The sequence below is a fragment of the Rhinoderma darwinii genome, chromosome 11 (assembly GCF_050947455.1).
Source record: "Rhinoderma darwinii isolate aRhiDar2 chromosome 11, aRhiDar2.hap1, whole genome shotgun sequence".
NCBI lineage: Eukaryota > Metazoa > Chordata > Amphibia > Anura > Rhinodermatidae > Rhinoderma > Rhinoderma darwinii.
Window position 1 is genome coordinate 23,074,423 of NC_134697.1, and position 25,799 is coordinate 23,100,221.

General features: G+C 40.1%; 1 protein-coding gene across 1 annotated transcript in view; it reads left to right on the forward strand.

Annotated features, from left to right (window-relative positions):
• Positions 1–2,587: 2,587 nt before the first annotated feature.
• The window catches only part of LOC142663883 (methylated-DNA--protein-cysteine methyltransferase-like), a 113,269-nt gene continuing 90,057 nt past the window's right edge, over positions 2,588–25,799 (forward strand). Inside the window, exons 1-2 of the mRNA XM_075842717.1 lie at positions 2,588–2,658; positions 11,649–11,809. Coding sequence (XP_075698832.1) covers positions 2,588–2,658; positions 11,649–11,809 — 232 coding nt within the window. The remainder of the gene's footprint in view (positions 2,659–11,648; positions 11,810–25,799) is intronic.

The following is a 25,799-nucleotide window of genomic DNA, read 5'->3' on the forward strand; positions in this document are numbered from 1 at the left end:
TATATTTTCTATAGCTATTGTGTATGACCAGCTTAATAGAACTGGACAAGAGAAGAACCACCTAACAACAAGCTTCTAGCCCCTTTTATCACAAGACCACTTTTTCTTGGCGCAACCAATCTGCCCTCTTCCTTCTTCCTTCTTTTTCTTGCATGTGATAGATGGAGGCAAAATTTTGTTGGTTTCTATAAGACCCAGTGTTCTTATGACATCACTAAGATGACAAAATATGGGAACAGGAAGTGTAGTCATGGGGACACAGACAAGAAGCTCTCCTGAAAAGAGGCCTGTAACTGCATAAACCAATAAAATGGAAAAGTTTAAGAAGATTAATTCTTTTTAGATGTACAGGTAGTTCTCCTTTAATGTAAAGTTGACATCTTCTACAATTGAAGGGGTATTCCAGTAACTGCAAGAGATGGCATTTCGCTAGGATGTTCCTTTATTTGTTGATGATTGGGTTCAAACCACAGGGACCCCCATAAATCCAAGAGAATGGGGTTGCACACAGTAGTGAAAGTTCAGAAGGAGCACTGTGGCCCCTTCACTCTACCAATCGGTGTAAGTCCCAGTGGTCAGACTCCCACCGGTCAGCAAGTGATGGTATATCCGAGCAATAAGCCGTCAGTGGCTATTACTTGAATACCCTTTAGGGTTAATTCACACACTGCAGGAATTGCTGCAGAATTTTAGTGTGGATTTCCAAATGTAAATCCCGGACAATTTTCACTATAATACATGTGGTTGGGGGTTTCCAAAACCCTATCCACATGCAGCGGAAAAAAATCCATGAACATTTGAGGACATGCTACGGATTTTCAATTCTGTTGTAGATTTCACGCTTTGCAATGCGTACGATGAAATCCGCACCAAAATCCACGTCAAAATGGTTTTGATGCGGATCTGTCCCAAATTTGCTGTGAAATCAAATGTTGGTGGAGTTCCGAAGACTGGAGATCTGTGGGATTAAAGTAGTGATCATGTCGCACAGAAATTATGTTGAGTATTCTCAGACTGCAATGGCTGATAACAGGGAACAACAGATTTCATTGAGCTGCACAGAAACTATAGACATCAGGTTTACTGTCCCTTTATACACATCATATGTATCTATTATATACAGTAATACACCTACAGCTCTCTGAACCACAAAACCACAGGTTATAGTTCAACCTGTATGTAAATATTTGACGTGAAATTACAATTTCCCCTTAGGCCCTGTTCACAATGAGATTTTTGACACGTTTTTTGACACGAAAACCGCGCCAAAAAACGGCCAAAAATTTCTCCCATTGATTTCAATGGGAGGTGGAGGCGTTTTTTTACAGTGAGCGGAAAAACCGTCTTGCGGTAAAAAGAAGCATCATGCCGTATCTCCGGGCGTTTACGCCTCTGACCTCCCATTGACATCAATGGGAGGCAGATAAAGCGTATTTCGCTGTGTTTTTTGCCCGTAGCACCCAATGGGCGCGAGCGAAAAACACAGCGAAGATCGCGAGAAAAGGCGTGTAGGTAGGTCAAAATCCCAAACTGAATTTTGAGGCAGAATTTTCCTCCTGCAAAAAACTCTGTGTGAACATAGCCTTACTGTCCAATGCCGTGGCACAAATATTTAGCCGCAATCAATCCAGCAAAGCACAGGAAACAAATAATCCACTTTTAGGTTTAATTTTCACAAAATCTCATTGTGAACTCGCATGAAAGGGACACCGTTTGAACAAATAATCTCTTCAGCCCCCCTACGGGAATCTTTTTAATTTGCAGACAAACCATTTGTGCAATGCAGAGAAAATTGCATATTGTGTTATCAGAAACCTAAATAAACTTCTTAATACGTTGGCTGCTGAGTGGAATCCGTAGATTATTTTTAAATGGCAGCACGGGGCTCCGATAGCAGGTCTGCTAACATCTATAGAAACAATGTAATCATACAAGTTACGCCAGAAAATCCACAACACTTTTTTTATTTTTTATTTCTTCTAATCCAATTAGATCCTCTTTGTTCGTTGCTGCAACACCCGTTTCTGCGAACAATTTATTTTTCTACATTTCCATCATTAATACCTGTGTTTCTAGAAGTTGTCACTCCATTTAGAAGATCTTCATTCCGGATGGCCTATTGGGGCTTGCTGGATACGGGATGCCTGTATTTAATAAATTCGACTCTCAAGTAGTCATTTTTGTAAATAATTAGCTTCAGTGGAAAAATAAGTTGGCATATTGTATGCATCTAATGTCGCAAATGTACACACAGCAAACTTCCTATTAATCAACAGTCAAGCAATGTAAGTTGGGTCTCATACATAATGAATTGTGTTTAAACCTCAAGGGTTTCATTGATAGAAAAATAACAGAAAACACAAGTGCAGTAAGCTTTTGAATAAAATTTAACTAGATTGCTCGGCATCCTGTAATTGTTTTGGAATCACTGGGGAGTGGATAATTTATCTGCAGTTTGGGTCTTTTTTTTTCCCCCTCTCTCCCTCTCTCCTTCTCTTCATCTATCACAGGGAGAAGGCTGTTTTAATGACATGTTAAGGTGCTGATAAAAAGTGACTTCTATAATTTCGACATTGTTGACTGTAATATGCCGTCTCGAAATGTTATTAATAAAACATCTGAAATTGCAGCCAATGCAAAGATTGAATGGATGGAAATGTAAATTTGCATGCCCCAAATCATTGAAATGTTTGTCAACTGTTGCCGTATATTTGCTCACGAGTAGCCTCGGAAAGTATTTGTAACCCGGTGGGAGAGGACACAAAAAAAAAAGTTGGACGATTACATTAAATGAAATGGTCGGACTAATGGGTTCTTCTTCATTACATCAATTAACCTGCTGATGTAAAGGACCAGAGGTTGAGGCAGAGAGGTTATAATATGTGATATAAATTGATGGTGCTCTGCTATTTGTAACTTGTTTGAAATATGTCGGAGACGTTCTATTGTCACATTGATTTTTTTTTTCTTGAGGTTCTTCAGGGAATATGTTTAGGACTGAGTTCAAGGTCTTGGCCAGAGCATTAAGAACTTTCCACAATTTCATAGATCATTTGTGCAACTTCAGTGTTTTCCGGACAGTGGTCAGGATGGAGAGGGCACGTCGTGGGTCAAATTAGCAGAATAAAGATGGTTTGTCGTGGTTGGCTGGTAAGAAAAGGTCAGGATCGCGACCAAATTTGTGAGGGGAAAAAAAAGGAATTGGTAGATATGAAAATTATTTGACAAATATATTGTTAGGCTACATTCACACGTTGTAGAATTTGGTGCAGAAAATCTGCATCAAAACCGCAGGTAAACCCAGGTAATTCCGCAGGTACAAACTGCACATAAGGGTCAATGCACATGATGTATAATACGTGCGGCAAAACCGCAGCATAATACAGTAGCAGCATAGGCAATGAGATTCCAGGGAATCTCATGTCCACGCTGCAGTATTTTTTGCAACTTAAATTGACCTGCGATGCGTATTTTTGAAACCTATGTCAATTTTGGCATGTCAATTTATCGATGATTCCGCTTGTGAATTCTATCTCACTTGTTCTGGAGAAATACGTAGTAAAACCTGCAGCGTGAAAACGCTTGGATTTACACAGCAAAACGTAAAAACCGCACCTTCAGGTGCATTTTTTTTACTGCAAATTTCTTGCGGTTTCCTGTGGTTTTGCTATGTATTTTCCACAGCAAAATACACAACATGTACATGTAGCCTCATAGTGCCTTTTTTTTATGTGTTTTTGCAGGTAGTTTTTACATTTTGATGCAGCAATAGGTGTGTTTTTAGACTGCAGATTTTGGTGCGTTTTTTTTAACTAGTCCGGATACAATTCGCAAACGGAAACGCAAGATAAATTTACATTCTGTGGATTTTAAAATATGCACCGTATGTGTAGAGAAAATATGCAACATGTAGATGAGTTTTCTTGAAATCTCATTTACTTTGCTGATACTGTATCCCTCTGCGGATTTGCCGCACAAAAATATGCATGGCAAATCCGCACGTAATACGCATCGTGTGCATTTGGCCTTAAGAAAGAATGTGTACCTAATTTGAAGATTGCATGATGACATAGTACAAGTACACCTGAAATATACCAAATATCACATCTGTAATAGGCCATGTAGAAAGATAAAAATGGGGAAGGGAGAAAAGAAGCATAAACCTTCTAAACAATTGGATTCTATCCACCATTTTGATTGTAGAATTCAGCCTCTGCAGACAGTAGCTCTGAGAATTGCATGTCTCGTGATGCCTTGTTCAGTTGTGGCCAGATCATATCTGTCAGAATCCTTAGTTATATAAATTGTTTCAAAGTGTGAGCAAGATACTGGAGAACCCCATAGCTGGTCTTAAGCACAGGAGAGGCTGTAGACTGTGCTATGTGCAGCAGCAATTATTTCGCTGGCAGTGTGCAAACCAGCCTGCTGCAGGGAGGCGCAAAGATGATTTATTGGCAATAGTTTTATATCCTCTACCGGAGACAGGAAGTAGCCTGGAGGATAGTCAGTGACAACAGCAGAACACACAGGATTGCATTCAAGGATTGTTGCTACGCAATGACCTAGACACATTCTGTCTGATATTTTATTATTCAAAAACATACAGTGGCATTAGACATGATTACAGGTGAGAAGTCACATGAAAAACGGTGGCGTTCACCGGTTTAAGGCCCTGTTCACACTGAGCTCTTTGCAGCGGTTTTTGCCGCGGAAACCGCAGCAAAAACCAGCCGAAATTATGGAGGCGTTTTTTTACCATGAGCAAAAAAAAAACACTCGCAGGAAAAAGAAGCGACATGCCTTATTTTGAGGCGTTTTCTGCCTCAAAAACCCCATTGAAATCAATGGGAGACGCGTGTTTTGCCGCGATTTTTGATACGCAAAAAACGCTCGCGGTTATTCCATCGTTCTATTGAAGAGATAGCTAAAACAAAAAAGCCTCAAAAGAACGTGGCAAAAAATGCGTGTGGTGCAAAACCACTTTAAAAAAACCGGAGCTGATTTTTCCAGGCAGAATTTTCTGCCTGCAAAAAACTTTGTGTAACCAAGGCCTAAGGATTCTCTCTGTTATTTGGAAATCACAGTTTAGGAATTTGTAAATACACTTCAAACTACTCATTCCTGATTTTACAATAGTACCTTCAGCCAAAAACTGAGTGACTGTGCTCCATTATTATTATGTGCAGTAACCCCGAGCAGTCTTTCAGTTCACAACTGTTTGTGTTCCAGACTTCTCCTGCCTTCAGGAAGTAGCTATCTGACAGCTACCAATCTCAGCCATATTAACACTCACTGAGCTTATTTCTCGGTCACCCAGAGTCCCCCAGAGTCTATTATTTTCTTGCTCTTATTTGCAGTAAATCAAATTGAGGGAATCCTCCCCACTGTACAGAGAAATGCTTAAAAATGTACTTGCACTAACAATAATTAAAACACCTTTACAATACTAAGGAAATTTAGAAAACATGACCTATTAAGGGTTTTATAGGACTGGAGTGAGAAACAGTCTTCTAGAAAGTAAGTGCACTAAAAGTTCCCAACACTTGAGATGACATGCCGTATACTTGTGTGTACCTTACAGTGTTGGCTATAGATTCTTTGGATTTAGGAGATATCTAAAAAATGTTTCTCTAGTTCAGACCGTTCCTTTCCATATGCCCTACTGGCACATATGTAGCTAATAGAGGGGGAGCCGCATTTGGCACCCGACTCGACTAGCTAGAGGCTAAATTCATCTCGAAACACGTCAGGTCTGTAGGAAGTTCCAATTAAAAACATTAAGAGCCCATTGATGTCGATGGATGTCCTACAATGCTGTGAAGGAAAATCGAGCACTGGCATTATAATTCCCAATGACAAATCTTCACTATTATGATTCAGCATACATGTCTGTTCCTTTTCAAGTGTGGGAAGACATGGGGAAATAAAGTGCTGCAATGTTGTCCAATTTTTTTTGTTTTTTTTTGCTCCCAGCATCTCAAAATGCAACATCGCTCAACCAAGAAAAACATACCTATTCTGCTACGTTCTTATAAACACATTTAATGGTCATAAAACTATAGCTGTAAATAAGTCGGCATCATTGCTCCCTGGGCGGTGTCGATGTTTCTAAGCCAATGAGTGTACTAATGCCAACATATTAAAGCATGGAAATACATATTTAGTGGGTGGAATTATGTTGTAAGTCATGTTCTATATTACATGCTGTTTTCCATGTCTTCAGTCCTTTTGTGATTTTATGCCATAATAATTCTGGTTTCTTTTGAATATCTTGTAGATTTTTAATTACTTAACAGAAAATAAATTTGTCTACTTTAAAATATAAAATCCATTTGCCTCTCCTTCCATTCAACCATGCCCCTAGATGTACCCAACTAACTAACCAACCATCTCCCCAGCCAACTTATAGATAGCCAACAGATAGAGCAGCAGATGATGTATTGTTTACCAGAAATACAAATGTCTACTTTAAAGTATGTGAATACGTATTTCTATCTCCCCACATTTAAACCACCGACCCATCTAGGGCTGGTCTTAGGTTGGATGGTGCCCTGAGCAGTGTCTTCTATTTGACGTGCCCTTAGAGTGTACCAAATAGTGCTCAAATAGTACAGTATACATAAACAGTATAGTATACATATACAATAGTGCAGTAATCAAATAACTAGACCATAGTTCTTTATGAGAACATTGTCTATTCAATAAACTAGGAAATGTAGCAGGATCCAGTGCAGCTGTCTCCATAGGTCCAGACACCAAATGTGGGATCGAAGGTGCAAACTCCAGGTGCTCAGGCTATGAAAGGCAGTGACGCCCCCTTCAGTAGCAACTGCAAATGTTGCACAAGTCGCACACCCCTAAGGCCGGCCCTGCAACTATTCCTCTAGACCCACCAACCCATTCAACAAACCAACCCTATCCACCCATCAATCAAAACCAACCTACCCATCCAACACATCAGTCCATCTAAACGAATCCACCTATCTAGCAAATCAACCTTCCATCCAGACCTATCCACCACCTTATCCATGCCAACTCGCCCATCTATCCATCGCATCTTTACATCAAACCCAAACACCCACCCATCCATCTATAAATGTTTAACAATTTGCTGAAGATGGTGGTTCTTAGGATGCACACTAAGTCACTCATTTACAAAAAAACAAGATTCACGATGGAGTGCCCTTAATGTGGATATTCTAGAAGTTCAGCATTCTAAGGTCCATTCGTCTTTCTACATTTTTATTAACGTATAAAATGTACATAACGACGACTGATCTGTTAATTGTAAACATGAGCGGAATTCAGGAAAGCAGAACTGAAGATGAGCAACCAGAGTGGGCAACACTATTGGCATTGACATGCAGCCAAATACATGGTACTGTCTTTGACGTGTATTGCAACTAATTATTTTGCGAGAAATCAATTTTCTTTCCCATCATGAAATAGTGCATTAAGCAAAAATGCTAGCGTAGATTCCAGCCTAAAGGTGTATATTTCCTGTGGTTACTTTGGCTGCTTATTTGTGTACTGTTGGGCGGATGCCAGTAGTGTCTCGCCTGCTAATATTTAATATTCAGAAGTGTTAGTTGTTTGAGAGCGAGCACAGTATCTTTATTTTAAATGAGATGACTATGTTTTTTATTATTTAACATGCTTGTCTCTTGATTATTTACCTTATTTATGTGAGGGCAGAACATGAATAAATTATGTATAGAAGCACTTATTCCCAAACTCTTAGAGTGACCAGGTAGGTAGTACAAATAGAAGAAATACTGCCGGCTCCTAACTATTACTTCTTTTTGACATGTAGGGGCATAACTATAAGGTCGCAAAGGTTGCACCTAGGCCCTAAGGTCTTAGGGTCCCCAATGGCCACTCAGCCACGTTAAGAAATGCCCATCTTTTTCTATCCCTGCACTGTGACATCAGCGTGAGCGTTTTCGCCTTTTTCATTGTGTATTTCCCCTTTACTGTGACATCACTGTGTTGATTATCATTTTATTATGATGCTGTGTTAGGCCTCATGCACACGACCGTGTTTTTGCGTCCGCAATTCAACCGCAAATCCACGGGTTAATTGCGGACCCATTCATTTCTATGTGGCCATACCCACTATCCGTGTTTTCACGGCTCTCCGCATGTCCGCACATCCGTGCCGCAGAAACTCCGGACATGTCCTATTATGGGCCGCAAATGCGGTGCGGACATGCCAATAGAAGTCAATGGGCCCGTGGAAATTGCGGATACACCGCCGTGTGTCATCCGCAGTTTGCGGATTTGCGGATCATGTGACCTTCTAAAGGGGGTTTGACCAAGCTTTTGGCATCCTGTTTAAAAGTCCTTTTTTTTTTTTTTTTTTTTCATCCGCATTTTTGCGTATTACATACGGATGAACTGCGGATTACATACGGATGAACTGCGGATGACATTCCACGGAACACGGTCCTGGAATTTGCGGACCAGAAAACCACCACGGTCGTGTGCATGAGGCCTTAGGCCCCATGCACACAACCATAAAAATCGTCCGTAATTGCGGACCACAATTATGGACCCATTCACTTTTGTCCACGGACACCTTCCCATTTATTTACGGGAAGGAGTCCGTGTTGTGGAAATGTACCGCAAAAGATAGGACATGTCCTATCTTTTGCTTTTGACGGACCGTGCTCCCATACTTTGTATGGGAGCACGGGCCGAAAATGCGGACCGCCGTTGGCAGCCGTACGTACCTGAATCACGGCCCGTGATTACGGGCACGGCTGTGTGCATGAGGCCTTAAAGGGTTATTCCCACCTTAGACATTTATGCCATATCCACCGGATATGCCATAAATCTCTGATAGATGCAGGTCCCAGCTCTGGGCTATAAGCAAGTGCTTCTTATAGTTTCCTATATCTAAAGTACCACTAACTAATGACAGTGGAACGTTAAAGTACAATTAAATACATACAAATAATTTTTACATACTCGTAGAACACATATGTTGTAAAATAGTAATATATCTAAATGAGCAGTAAACTCTCCCTTTAAATAAAACAGAAATCTTGGAACACTAGTTTTTGCCCTTTGTGCAATCCCTGTTTTTGCCAGCAGGTGTTGTATTTCCTACAACCAATCATAATAGCACATGTCCGAACAGACTAAAAGAATACAGACAAGTACTGCACAGAGTCTGTGACTTTGTCTGAGGTCATGCAAGGCCAGCTTGTTAATGCCCAGTATATCATTTTAAAGGCCAACTAGATTTGCAAGTCTGCTGCAGCACAAACATTTTGGGATCTAATTCTCTATAGTAGCAGCCAATTAAATATGTTAATAAAGCTGGATGTTCTGTTTCATGGTGGCAGCATGACCAAAAGAAAACCTCTATGGACCTCACACTTCTGTCTCCATAGAGAACGACGGGGAATTCCAAATACCAAATAATGTCACTCAGAAAAATGGAGATTATCGGTCAACAAACAAGTGCTAAAAGTAGCTACGAAACACATAAGGTGAATCCCATATGTGTCCAGATATACATGTGTATATATATATATACTGTATGTTACTCCCTTTAACCTACAAACAGTGGAAGAGAGTAACACATGGATGCAGGATTAAAATACTCAAGGATTTATTTTTAGTCTGTAACTATGGAGAAACGTAGGTCCATATAGAAGATGTATACAAAATACGGCAGGAGATTTATAATCAAGACAATTCTCAAAGGTGGTTTATTTTTTTTAGGTATAATAAAGCAATAAAAAGATGGTTGCAGAGGTGGATATATTCTTTACCTATAATTCTTTGTATTCGCAGAATTATAAATTATCACCGATCCACAGGATAGGTGAACATTTATGAGCGCTGGGTGCCCCATCACTGTTATCCCTTACTGATTGTGAGAACGGGGGTCCTAAACACCCAGATCCTCCTTACTGCTCAAAAGAAGTGAGGAGGACAATGAATGAAGCGGCGGTTGAGCATGTGCGCTGCTGCTATATTTTAAGTCTATGAGAATGACGGAAACAGCCGAGTAAAAGGCTCGACTATTTCCATAGTTCTCATACACAGTGAATAGAGTGGAGGGCGCACGCTCGACCGCTGCTCCATTCAAGCTCCTCCTCACTACAGGGGATGCAGTGAGGAGGATCTGGGGGTTCAGTACCTCCATTCTCACGATCGGTGGAAGTCCTAGCGGTGGGGACCCCAGCGATCAGAAAATTATCATCTATCCTGTGGATAGGTGATAATTTAGGATTTTGGGAATACTCCTTTGACGGAAAACTGGCAGCAGATTTAAAGGGTAACTCGAGCGCTGTGCCGCTTCGTTTCTGATCTGCTTTCCTCGAAGCGGCGTACGGGCTCAATAGAAAGAGTATGAGTCTGTACACTGCTCGCTCAACATTCTGAGGAAATTGGCAGAGCACTTACCGAGCACCGAGCTTTGTTTTAAGGATTTGTGGGGGTCTCGGACCCCCACCGATCTAAACTTCTGACATGTCACAAGTTTTTTTTAAAAGATAAGTTACACTTCAAGGCCTCAAAACTACTGACCGAGCGATATAGGGGAGGGGCATTGTAAACATACCTTTTATCTCTGTCATGCAGGTTGCATGACCAAGAAACCGACATTTCTTTCCCCTGGCACGGAGGTCGCAAGTGCTACTCTCTGCTTTGAGTGATGGCTCTAGCGGCCAATCAGGAGACAGCTAGAGTCTTCACTCAAAGCAGAGGGTCGGGGCTGGCAGCATGTAGTGCAGGAGCACTGCCTACCAACTTAATTAATTAAAAGGGCAGTGTTATTTTAAAAACCTTTTTTTTTTTTTTTTTTTTTATAAATTGAAGACGGCCGGATCATTTGTTTATCTCTATGGGTCTTGCTTCAGACAACCCCAGCAGTTAACAATTAGCAATGGGGGAAGCTGCATCTGACAATAGGTTTCCTTTTCAGTGACTGCTGCAGGGGAAACACAGTATTACGTGACGTCCATTCAAAAGAATAGACGTCCATATAATGCGTGGATGGGCTGGGTCTGCCAGAGCTAGAGCCAACTTTATAGGCTCTTGCTCAAAGAGAGGAATTTTGGGCAACCAACCCCCCCCCCACCTTCCCATGACACCTATATGCCACAATTCATACGGAAAGGGGTTATTTCATGTGTTACTACACTTCACTGATTTTAGTAAAATTTCTGATAATTAATTACAAAGCATGCATCTACAAAAATGATCTTACATTGTACCTGAAATTATTCTCCCCATTTTCACAAGGGTAAGTAAGCTCAAATTCTTCACTACTCCCAGTTGGTTTCAACCAACAAGATGTGCCCAACAGATACATTACTTCATGGTTCATTCTTGTACGGTACCATATTAGATTATAGATGGTTCAGAATTTGAACTTCCCTTCTTTTTCCTTATTTCATTCCATTGTTTTCCTAGGTTTAATAAAATATAGGAACTTTTAGTAGCCAATATCCCTTTAATCCTAATCTGGTTAATAACTTCCTTTAATTTCAAACAGCCCGTGACTACACGTGTTACTAGAATGTAGACGTGTGTTTTCCATTGAGTTGGGTTTGTTTTGCTTACTAATTTATTGCAGGAAAGTAACATAACATGGTTGGAAGGAAAACACATTAATGTTCTGTCGCTTTCAGGGCAAAGGATGCCTCGACGTCTTTCAAGGTATGCAAGGACCCTCAGGAAATGATTGCACCGCTTAAACAGTGCACGGACTGGCTGCGAGCCTACTTCTGTGAGCCCTGGCTGATGGAGAAATACCCTGTACCTGCTTTCCACCATCCACTTTTTCAAAAAGGTAAATGTGACTGTATTTATTTTGTCTTTGATACCAATTTTGTCTCTATAGAAATATCAGTTGAATAAACTCCATCCTGGCAGTGACAACCTGGTCACTTTTAGACCACAAAAACAGACAAGTACTCAGTGTCATGTAGTTACAAAGGTCTCCGTAATCCTCGAAGAGCTTTATTGGTTTTGGCACAACTTGGAATAATTCTTGGCTCAAGATACTTAACTTTTCTCTTGACTGTACAAATAAAAGTTTGAAACTGGACAGATCAGTTGTTAAATCAATTGGTGCATTGTTCTCAAAAACATTTTTTGTGTTTATCTATAACACCTGATGCCTGAGCATTGCGAGGACATTTCTATAAAAATGATGGACAATGTAGACATGCTTCTCTGTTGTAGGCAGGAAAGGACTGACCATTTGGGGATTAAAGCAGTGCCCAAGAGTACCCACAGCCTCAGTAAATTAGAACACTCGTTAAAGAGTAACTAAACTTTTTAAAAAACTTTTAACATGTCATAGTGACATGTCATAAATTTTAATCTGTGGGGTTCCAAGCACTGAGACCCCCACTGATTGCTAAAACGAAGCTGCAGAGGCGCTCGGTTGAGCGCTGTGCCACTTCGTTTCTGATGGCCTTTTCTCAAAAACAAGCAGTGTACGAGCTCATAGGTTTTCCGAGAAAAGCCATTCAGAAAATAAGTGGCACAGCGCTCACCTGGGTGCTGCTCCCGCTTCATTTTTGCGATCGCTGGGCGCCTCAGTGCTCGTACCCCACCGATCAAAACTTCTGACATGTCACTATGACATGTCAAAAGTTTTATAAAAGTTTAGATACCCTTTAATGCAAGTCATAAATTGTATTTAAGAAGCCCTTAATAACTCAAGTAAATTGTATCATGACTATAGTGGGGTTCATAACCTTTAGTACTCAGCCCAGATTACACTCAGACCATCCCTGGTTGTACGTGTTTGGTCCACTTTAAACAATAATCCAGCCATATATAATGAAACTGTTAGGAGATAGGTCTGTTAAAGTGTACCTAACTTTTCAGATGGCTTTTCAGAATAAGCTGTCATATGTGTGTTCTTGAGAAATAACACTATTTCTGGCAATTATATGATTTGCATTCTGCGTTTTATACCAGTTTTTCTCCTCTGCAGGCACTAGCTCTAATTCTCAGTTGTCTCTGACCTAGTGAGCGGAGCCTAACTGCTATCATGTCTTCTATACACTGCACACAGAGATAGGAGAGCAGGATTCTCCTCTTCTCTATCTATCACATGTATAGAAGCTGCAGCAGCATGGAAGACATTTATATAGCAGTAATGAGCAGCGTAGTTTAGAATCCAGCACTGGGGTGAGATAGTAAGACATACCAGGTAGCTGCAACATGTCTGTCTGTATCTTTCTCACTCTGCTCCTGCTCCCCCTTCCCTCTTCATAGACTTGTATTTGCAGTGTGTATTTCTGCTCCCTCCTCTCCATAGACTTGTATTGGCATGCTGTGAAGAGACACCCCCACCTTCTGTAGTAATTCTATAACTAGGGACGGATTTTGCTTGACAACAGGGGGTGGACAGCAGATTACAGGAAGGGAGACTCCTAGTGGCAGTAACTTCACACAGAATTTGCATAGATAATACAACTACATTTTAACAGTAAGTAAATTACAAAGTTGATATATATCAGATATACTATTAGATTAGCATAAGTTTGAAAAGTTAGTGTCCACTTAAAGGAGAAAGTTCTCCTTAGTTTTTAGCATCTAAGCTAAACTAATGGATGCTGTTTTGTTCACTAAACTACTACCTTCAGTGTTCATGAGGAAGGGGTGGAAAATGGCATGACTGCCTCTAAGAGTTCTTGGAACCAAGCAGAGATCTGCTGATTGGCTGCGGGTGCTCACTGGATTGAAGGGAGACTCCATTTGGGTCCATTAGTGTATATATAGTGTGATTTTTTTTTCCTATCTATCTGATGGTTTGTTGGGGTGCTGCATAAGGTGCACATTAGGACCCACTGGTTTAGCTTTGATCTGACAGATCAGATCTAATCTAAATGGACCTCTCTTTATGGTAGAAACTTTTTTTTAATCAGAACATATACATATGTACACATTCCTTAATCCAGGTCTGTAATATATGGAGAGAAGGCCCCCATGGAACAGATAAAAATAGTGACCCATATTACAGTTGCTAGATAAAGAGAAAAAACACACGGCGCCACATAGTGCAATTATCCAATGGTCATGGGAAACAACAATGGTAAGGCGATATGCACTCACCTGGACGAGTTATGCTGACCAGGCACAACGCTGTTGAACAGTAAAAAGAGATCTCCAGCAAGCACGACACTGAGAAGATCCGTGTGGAGAAGACACACCCAGGGTGTGTACAGCCAGGTGCGAGGTGTAGCTGCTGCCAAGGTCCAAAACCGGTGAACGTAGATTCACCGTTAGTGATAAGATAGGAGATAGGAAAAAAAGGACCAATAAAAGGCGCTGCTAAACCAATGTAGGTTTTTATTGAAGTGTTGATGATAGGCTACGCGTTTCGACGCAGAAATTGCGTCTTCAAGATGGCCTGATGAAGACGCAATTTCTGCGTCGAAACGCGTAGCCTATCATCAACACTTCAATAAAAACCTACATTGGTTTAGCAGCACCTTTTATTGGTCCTTTTTTTCCTATCTCCTATCATATTACAGTTGCGACAGCACAACCCTCAATGGCCACCCTCCAAGGAGTCTGCCAGGGGTGTACAGTGGGAGGATCTTGGGAGTAAGGCTGAACTAAAATGTTGCTCCCCTAACTGCTGGTTTTGGAATTGACAGCCGACACTTTCGGGAAAAGCAGTTCAGCAACGATCCCATCTACGAAGTGGGGCCTGCAGGTACGCCACTATCTACTTTAAGAAGTAGAAAGCCTCAATTTGTAGTAAAAGGGGTTAATCATGTCCAATTCTTTTCTTCAGAATGTAACAAATGAGGCAAACTAATAGACAATTAGACAGCTTTGTAACCACAGTTGGTGAGAGTTACATTACATTAGGTAACTGATCAGATGCCTCCTCTTTGGTTTACATTGAGTAGTGAACTTGTATAAGCGTGAATTAGACATAAGCAAACAACTAAAAATTAAATAAACTAAATATCATATATAGTTTTTTATTATTATTTTGTTTGTCTACATACAGTGTACTGTATCATTTTGACCACAGCAAATACATTGACCAGTTAACACATTACGGGTCATTTTAGGTTTCCAGCCATATCAAGATTTATAGCTACACAGAAAAGCAGGTTCAGAGTAAACATGGGATACTCATTTGTATGCAGACATTTCAATTGCATTTCAGTTGCTGAGAATCTGTCAGCTGTCAAAAATATATTAAACAAATAATCTATGAAATGCAAAGTCTTATCACTAGAAACTAGTCGATTTTTTTTTTTTTTTTTATTTTCATGTGTAGAACTTTCCTTCACACAGGGAGCTAAAGCATGAATAATACAATAAAACCATTAGATTTTAAGAAAATATGTAAGGAAATATGTGCAGGTTAGCAAAGAAAATAGCGAAAAAACAGTCATACATATGTGTGTTTAGAAACTGGCATTTATGGGGCTTGATTGGTATCAGATAATCACAAATTCTGGATTGTTGGATCTTCATAGTAAAAGTATATAAAAGGGTACAGAACTTTTAGGAAGAAATCTCAAAATAAAATACACTCATTTGGCTATTAATATTCTTAAACCCATTGTTTTTATATTACTGTATCGATCTCTACAGTAGAAGTAATCGAAAAGAGACAAAATAGAGCAGCGGTCATCTTAGTTGCTCCCTTTGTGGTCAATAAGAGTGTTTTTTCTCTTATACATCTCCTGTAGTAGAGGAGCAGCTCCTCTCTTTAATGTCTCATCCTGACCCTGATTCATTACACTTAGGTCCAACACTAATCACCCATTCAGTTATCTCAAGAAAATGGGCCAACCTCTTAATAATCCAACATTTTGTTCCATGTAAAGCTCCGTTCAGCAATTACCAAGCCTAACTAACTGAAAGGCACAAGCTGGGGTGGGGTTTAGTACTTACCAGGGCAAAAACTGGAACAAAGTCCATAATACTCCTAACTGTCATTGTGCCATACTTCACCTCTGTATGCATCTGATTTCATACTGAGACATATAGATTTTTTTTTCTTCCAAATTCTTTATAAATGTGCCCAAAAAATTTGATGCCGTATTACAGAGCAATATTTGGAATATGGTGCAGTACGAAGGCACCGTACAACTGCACACGTTGCGCCTCTGGCTCCATAGCACACAGTTTTTGCTACCTACTGGGGAAATTCGTCACCGAAAAGTTTAACTTTTTTGCCAGCCTTGTTTCAAATGTCAAAAAAGCTCTTCCAACTAATTTATACAGGGACTTAGTCATTTCATTGTCATAATCCGACTTTAATTCAACAATCACATATACATTTATATCCTGCAAATTTCTGTCTATGCAAAATTTGGGTATTAAAATTGAGGTTTAGCGCACTAGAAGCGGCTTCTTCTCACCTGTACTGGACATAATAGGTGGACGTTTTGAGAGGGATTTAAAAGAACATTAGGGGGCACCATAAAAGGAAAATAAAATATGTTTTTATATGCCTGATGTAACAGATTTGTACTAAGTAACTGTGGAGCAACTCCTTTCATAGTCCCCCATTCCTGTGTCTTGCTCTAGAGGACCTTGCACATCTGTCCATCACATGGAAAGCCCATTGATTACAATAGACACCATGTAATGCTTCATTTCACCTGTGGCGGAGCTGCAGGGGAATTAAACGCTTACTGCCAGGTTTCCTCTTAGATTACAGCTCGTCCCTGGGGGTCCCAGCAGCAATGCACCCTGTGATCAGCTTATCATTGGGTGTCCTTTCTAACAAAAAGGACAACCCCTTTAAAGCATTGTTCACTCTCCCTCTATTTCTTTCTCTCGGCTGTGTCCGCTGCTTCTTCTTCTTCTTTTTTTTAATCTATAAAACTGTTAAACATCAGAAATTATTGAGGTGCTTGATCTCCGAATGAAATTTTCAGCGGCTCAATAACTGTTAATATTACTGGGATTTCTTAAATTTTGCTGTCAAATCTATCTTAAGAAAGAGAGAGATCATGACACGATAGACAAATTGCCTTGTCATTTCCACACTTGCAGTGAGTACGTTGCTGTGGTCAGCACTTTGCCCCTTTGTTTGCATCCTTGTACCGGGATAATGATTTCTAAAGCCTGTATGAAAAGCCATTTATCTGCATCCTTGAACCATCAGCCACGTGCTGATATCTTTCTAATGGTCTCTGCCGGTGCAGATGAATCTCAATAAATGCATATACAGATAAATTCTGATGAAAGCCTCTGTCGAGTGCACTGTGTAGGTATTCAATGCAGTCTGTTCCTGGCTTAAAGATCTTTTGTTTGACAGTGCAATATAACACTGTAATGTCAAGGTAGCTAATGTAATTACGCAGATATTTTGCCAAAAGGATGTAGCGAATATAAAATTGCACAATAGATTATTAAAAGTATAGTAACACTCATTCTTATTACTGCGGTCAAGACCCCGATTAACATAAACTACTTGGTGTGTGCCTGAAAAGAGACTGTATATCTCTTCTATAATATAAGCTTTGTAACACGTTTCACCGATTAAAGTGCCTTTTGAACATTATTTGCCAGTTACAATCTATTAAAATTGCCCCATTGTCAAACTAGGCCACATTATGGTATACTGACAACCAGCACCACCTGTTGACATCACTTATATTCTAGTAGGCCACCTGATGACATCACTTATATTTTAGTAGGTCATCTGATGACATGACTGGGGCAATATTCACACTTACATTGTTCCAACAGATTTAACGGCATGAATGTTGTATGCAGAGCTTTTCTTGCAGTCAGAAAACATGGCGGAACCCCATTATACAAGTCAATGGGATCCATCGGGTGGCATTGATAGATATATCTGGCACGCTGTTGTGGCTTCCATTATGAACGGATAACGTATATATGAATATAGTCTGTCAATCACCTGCTACAGCTTGATACTACTTCCTTTTTCAGGCTGTATTGCTTTGCCAATGGCAATAACCTGATGGCATCATTGGTTGATCTATCCCTTCACCAGCACTGGTGCTTTGCCATGGCGGCTGCAGCCTGAAGATGTCATCAGGCATTTCGATATATAGATCCACTTTACTCAGGCTTTGTGTGCGTTCACCTGATTAAACTTCTCCCCCGTTGAATTCCTGGATCCTGATTTTAGCTTTTGATTTAGGCTTATTTTAGTTGGTTATTCTAGTTCAATTTTTGATTTCATTTCTTGGCTACGTTTTCTAGTTATTGTCTCTGGAACATTTGGTTACATCTCCAAATGCTTACCAGCTAAACCTACCAATTTCTCGTATGGCCCAGGCAATGTTCACAACAATTTAAGTCTTGTTCTCTTATAGATGCCACAAATTGAAAACTTTTAAATAAAAAAAAACCTTGTGGGCGCAAAACGTGTTTTATGATTTTAGAAAAACATGACCGCTTTCTTGCAGATACAGTGCCACTCTTGTCCATGGACTGCATGTGGTATCGCAGCTCAGCCCCATTCAATGTGAACAAGTAAAACTGACCAAACTCAATCCTAGCACTACCTAATTTAACTTTGTTTTCCAACACACGCATTGAAGGCTGACCTTGGTTTCATGGCCTGCCACTAGAATATACCATGACAGTCTGGTCAGCGGGGTTCTGACCTCTGTGACCCCTACTGATGCTTAGGACAGAAGACTAGTGGCTTATTCATCCTTACTATCAGACAGCACCACCCTTGCAGTCATTGCCTGGTATTGCAAACAGCCCCATTCAAATGAATGAGGCTATGTTGCTGTACCTAAACAGATCCTGCTCGGAAATGTCAAAGGGGCTACTGTGTGCTACTTGTTGCTGCGGCCCTTTAAATCTATATCAAATAATATTATGGAGAAAGGCATCACTATGGAATCAAACAGCTGACCGTAGGCTGCACACAATGCTTGGTTAATCTCTAGCAGAAATATTTATTTGCAGCTTAAAAAAAAAAAAAAAGACTGTAGTTGAAGGATCGGGGGTTTGAGTCAGTTGTTCTCACTCTGACAATTGTAGTCATCTGTATATTATTATCTGTCTGATGAATTCCAGGTTCAGAGTTTTTCAAGAAATTAGAATGGAAACACAAGAAACAATTTAAATCATTTTCAGTAATCAAAAATGTACTAGACTTGGGTCCTGACGGCCTATCTACTGAATACTACTAACTTTTGCTGAACATTGTACCGACATTGACGAGGACTTTACAGACCATATTTAGCGGCGAGATTGACATACTTAACTTCCATGAATCTAGGACCATATTTCTTCCCAAACCTGACTGGGACCCAGCCCATCTTTCCTCATACCGTCCGATTTCCCTTTTAAACCAAGACTATAAACTCTTTGCAAAGATTTTGGCCAATGGTCTCCAAACCATGCTTGGACCGATTATTGCCCCAAGCCAACTGGGTTTCTTGAAGAACAGACATTCCACTAAAGGTATCCGTCAGGCTGTAGCAGCCACGGTATCTGCACTTGACCCCTCCTCCCCGGTGACAATGGTGCTGGGAATTGATGCAGAAAAGGCATTTGACTCTGTATCATGGCCATTTCTCACAGCGGTGTTGCAGTCCCGGGCCTTCTGGGACCGCTTTCTAATGTTACTCTCATGCTCACAGGCCTGCTCTGCCACATCCCTTACCATCAATGGGCTCAACTCACCCCATCTCAATTTTCAGGGGTACACGCCAGGGATGCCCTCTCTCACCACTACTATTTAATTTATCCCTAGATCCACTTCTCAGTCATCTGCAGTCCCTAGCATGTTTTCAGGGTATACAAATTGGGGATTCTCAAATTAAGCAATCGGCATTTGCAGATATTGCTTCTACCCTCCAGCTGATCCTCCAGGATATCTCATTTCATGGTTCCCTGTCAAGTTTCAAAATCAATATACAAAAATCGGAAGCCCTAATTCTTAAAGGTCCCTCCAGGCCACTTTGGTCCTCGAAACATGCATTTAAATGCAACTCTGACTATATTCCCTATTTGGGGGTACATATCACAAGACAAACATCACGTTTATAGAAATAAAACCTGAATCCCTTTATTGCGTGTTTGGAATCCCAACTCTTGGCTTGGAGGCACTTCACTCTATCTTTTTTGGGAAGGGCAAATTTATTAAAAATGGTTATCTTCCCTAAACTGTTATACTTACTGCAATCCTTGCCTATATACTTGAGAGCAGTGGATGTTAGGCGGTTGAGCGCTCTCTTTCAGGCCACATTTGGAACTACAAGAGGCCTAGAGTAAGCATGTGCATATTACAGCAACATCGTGAACATGGCGGGATTAACTCTCCCCAGATTCACTTATACAATATGGCAGCTCAACTACGATTTATCAGAGATTGGATTACTGGTAGCTCCTGCTTTACTGATTCCACATTAGACCAACATTTTGCAAGGCCCGTTTCCTTAACATGCCTCCTACACACTCCCTAATCGGCTCTGTCGCCTGATCAACGAGGTAACCCCCTAGTTATGTCTTCCTGGAAGACATGGACCAAGGTTAGACAACACTTAGGTTTAAACCCTAGAATCTACCTACTCCTTCCTTGGATCAATAATTTTGATTTTCAGAATGCTAATCCCCATGTGTTTTTTTTGTAGATGGGCTATGAAGGGGTTGACTTGCATTAATCAGATTGTTGACGTGTCAACTCGTCGTCACTACCCATTTAATGAACTACGTATACAATACGATTTTTTGGGACAACACCCATTTACTACATGCAGGCCTGTAGCTATGCTCACAAGGTCATTCGACACTTACAGAACCAAGACTGGGATGACTTCTTCTGCCACAACCCCATCTCATCAATGCCGAAAATGACTGATTACTGCATATTATAGCACTTTAAGACAATGGTTTGACTACTCTTAATCGAGATCGGGTGTATCTTACTGGGTTGACCACTTAGATCAAATGACCCATGACGACATACAGTTATCTATGACTAAGGCTGTCAAATACCTACCATCAGCTATGTACTGGGAAGTGTCCTTTAAAATTGCTCACAGGGCTTACGTCTCCCCTCACAGGGGCTTTCTCATGGGTAACTCCTCTGACCATTCGTGTTTAAAGTGTGGAGCACCAGACACAGACTTATTATATTGTCTCTGGCTATGCCCATCTATTGTTGACTTTTGGCAAAAGATACAGCACTTTGTATCAAGCAACCTGTCTATACAATGCCCCTCTACTCTTCAAAGGGGTTTATTTGGCATACTACCCCCCTTCCATGACCTCTATCCTGAATAATCACAAAAAAACTACTATATTATGTCTCTGCGGCTCCTAGGAAGGCAATCCTTCAGGTTTGGATAAACAATGCACCACCCACAGTATTTTTCTAGAAAAACTATCATATCTCCTCAGAATAAATTGGGTGGAAACCTCCCTTCGTAAAGAGCACAAAACGTAAATTTTTTTAAAGTTATCTGAGAACTTTATACCTCTTCGACAACTTCATATAAAACAAAAACTAATTGCATGCTGTGGTCCAACAACTTGGTATCTGGAAGATCAGCTGACTGGTGTGGTATCGATCACAATATGACTCCTTAATCTCTGTAATGCATCACGATCACAATGGGAGATACACATGTCCATCCCCTTCCCCTTCTCTCTATCCTCTCCTTCCCCCTTCCCCATTTTCTTATGTTTTATTTAGTATGTTTTATGTCCTATGCCTTAATGGCATTTCAAACGTCTTCATTACACTAAAAGCCGTCTCAACTGGACGACCGTTACTCAGAATGAAGCCGTCCTGGTGAAAAGCTGGTTGGCCCTATTTGTAGTAGCTTACCAATGTGGCTCATAGAGGACTCTCCCTTATAATGTCTATATGCTCTAATAGGGCATGTGAAAAAGAGTTGTCCAGGTAGGAGAACACGTTTTAATAAACTTTATTATGCATCGCATCATAAAAAAAACAGCATCTTCACAATATATATTTATTATACATTTCTTGCTGTTGTCACTTTAGTTTTTGTTTTAAGGTTTCGTTCACGTTTGCTTTGGGAATTCGTTAACACGTTCCATCGGACCTTTCCATCAGGGGAACTCATGAACGGAACCCAAACAGAAACAAACGGAAACCATAGGTTTCCGTTTGCATCACCGTTGATTTCAATGGTGACGGATTGGGTGCAAATGGTTTCCGTTTGTCACCGTTGTGTAAGGGTTCCGTTGTCTGACGGAATCAATAGTGCAGTCGACTACGGTATTTAAAAAAAAATAATAATAATTCATTCTCACCCAGAAGTCGGTGTTCCTCCCTTCAGCACGGTCTCCTGTGATGATGTTTCATCCCATGTGACTGCTGCAGCCAATCACAGGCTGTAGTGGCGGTCACATGGAATGAAAAGTCATCCCAATAGGCTGGCATGGATGACGTCAGAGGGCCGGTCTCCTGGGGTAACACCTCATCCGTGTCACCGCTGCTGAAGCCAATCACAGGCTGCAGTGGTCTCCTGGGATGAAACCTCATCCCAGGGGTCTGGCCTGCTAGCAGGCCATATAAGTGCTGCAGTTTTCCGCAGAGGACATTCCGGGTGAAAAATTGCACCACAGTTTGGTGCGGTTTTTCGCCCGGAATTCCCTGCGGCGCACAGCGCGGATATGCTGCGTACTAAACGGCAATCGGTGTGTGGTTCTGGCTATACTGGGATGCAAAGCCTAAGGAATAGTCACAGATTACACTGCAGCAGAGTCAAGATGGTAACCAGGGGTCATCAACAGATGTGAGAGAGAGGAGCAGGATCCCTCTTCTCGTGTGTGCTGTGTATGGGAAACATCATAGCAGCTAGTCTCCGACCTCTCTGGAGCTAAATTCGGGGACAACGGACAATTACAGATAGTCTGCAGAGGAGAAATTTGCAGAAAACTTTCATGTAACGGTCTGGAGAAGGGTTATTCCTCATATATACAAACATAACGGATGATTCGGAAAAGTCACCTATTACGACAGGTACGCCTTCACCAAAGATGGTGCTTCACTTAAAATTGGTGTCCCGGAAAGTTAATGCTTTGTATGCTGAAAATGTTAAAACGAAAAAAAGTATTTGCAACGGCCAATTGAGTGCTGCATGATGACTTCTTGTCCATGCTGATTTCACATCATGCAGTTGTGATTGTCCGTCACTGTCAGGTGATAAGATGTTACATCACTATGTTCAGTTTGTTAACAATAACTACTGAAAGCAGCAGGGATCAGTGGCGCAGGAACCACGCAGAATGAAGGAAAAACCCCTTTAAATTTTGCAAAACAGCTGTATAAAACATTTATATGTCCAAGATCCCTTGAAAAGTGAGTATACAGTGTAATTCTTGAGCCGAACATCGCACCACATGTTGCACACATACATATAGGACAACCTGCCACAGAAAGCAGTGCAACATTCAGATATGAGTAGCAGCGCTTAAAAGGAAGCAAAGTGACCAAGCTAACTGTCAGGGAAATTCATGTTGCACAACTGCAGCTGGTAACACAAGCTGACATATACTGAAGAAAATATTATATATGGATGAGCTGCTGTTGAACAATTTCGGAGCATTATGAACAAGCATGCTCTCCATCAGCATCAGCCATGCATAGCTTTATAAACACCGTGTTTTCAGGAAACCTGTTTAAAATATTACAAACTGCATACGAAGCGTATCTCTCCCGCGCTCGAGTCTCCTCTTACATTTACAATCATTAGCCAGATGACAGAATGTTTAGTTTCCATAATCCTTTAACTGGCAAATTCATTTCTTCCATTTAATATGTTAATTTGGCGTCTTATTCTTGCTGTTGTTGAACAAGCAATGCTGTCAGGATGTTTGTTGTGCGGTGCGAGATGAGGAGAGAATAAGTCGTGGAGGAAAAAAAGGTTCAGACGATTTGCGGTCTAGGGAGGTATATGGATTGTCTTTTACTATATGATATTTTTATAATCCTACTCCCAAACAGACACAAGACGAAAGTGGTATGCTACGCTTTTAAAGATTAGATAGATAGATAGATAGATAGATAGATAGATAGATAGATAGATAGATAGATAGATAGATAGATAGATAGATAGATAGATAGATAGATATGAGATAGATAGATATGAGATAGATAGATAGGAGATATAGATAGATATGAGATAGATAGATAGATAGATAGATAGATAGATAGATAGATAGATAGATAGATAGATAGATAGATAGATAGATAGATAGATAGATATGAGATAGATAGATATGAGATAGATAGATATGAGATAGATAGATATGAGATAGATAGATAGATATGAGATAGATAGATAGATATGAGATAGATAGATAGATATGAGATAGATAGATATGAGATAGATAGATAGATAGATAGATAGATAGATAGATAGATAGATAGATAGATAGATAGATAGATAGATAGATATGAGATAGATAGATAGATATGAGATAGATAGATAGATATGAGATAGATAGATAGATATGAGATAGATAGATAGATATGAGATAGATAGATAGATAGATATGAGATAGATAGATAGATATGAGATAGATAGATAGATATGAGATAGATAGATAGATAGATAGATAGATAGATAGATAGATAGATAGATAGATAGATAGATAGATAGATATGAGATAGATAGATATGAGATAGATAGATATGAGATAGATAGATATGAGATAGATAGATAGATATGAGATAGATAGATAGATATGAGATAGATAGATATGAGATAGATAGATAGATATGAGATAGATAGATAGATAGATAGATAGATATGAGATAGATAGATAGATAGATATGAGATAGATAGATAGATAGATATGAGATAGATAGATAGATAGATAGATAGATAGATAGATAGATAGATAGATAGATAGATATGAGATAGATAGATAGATAGATATGAGATAGATAGATAGATATGAGATAGATAGATAGATATGAGATTGATAGATAGGAGATATAGATAGATATGAGATATAGATATAACATAGATATGAGATGGATGGATAGAGATGAGATAGATTGATAGCTATGAGATTGATAGATATGAGATTGATAGATATGAGATAGATAGATAGATAGGAGATATAGATAGATATGAGATATAGATATAACATAGATATGAGATGGATGGATAGAGATGAGATAGATAGATAGGAGATGGATCGATAGATGGATATGGGATAGATATGAAATGTATAGGAGATGTGTATACTGTAGATAGATATTATATAATAGATACATTTTCGATAGATATGAGATAGAGAGAGAGAGATTGATTTACATGGAAACTGTGTAATCCTGTCCTCCGAGATCAGGAAAGCCTTTCTTTGGGAAAGTCTTTGCTAGTCCCATAGGATGGGATCCGATCCCGACCTTGCCATAAAATATAAGGTTCAAGCACAAAACTATAATACTGGCCATGTGTATGAGCCCTCAGGGCTGGGCAAATCCCAGGAACCAGGTGGCCAATACACCTAAAAATTTGCTGCTGATGGCTAACATTTTGAGTTGTTTTTTGTTCACATGGCATATTTGTACGGGCTCAATAGAAAGTCTATGGGCCCGTACACCAACTGCTCGGCCCTCCGACAAAAGCCGATCAGAAGCTAAACGGCTCACCCGAACACTTCTGCCACTTAGTTTTAGCGAACGGTGGGGATCTCATTGCCCAGATCCCCACCGATCAAAACTTCTGACATGTCACTATGACTTGTCAGAAGTTTTCTGAAAGTTTAGTTACCCTTTAATGTCTACTGTTACAAATAATCCATCGGGCTCCTGTAGAGGTCTACCTGCTTATAAAGTTCAGTTATTTATCTATATATAT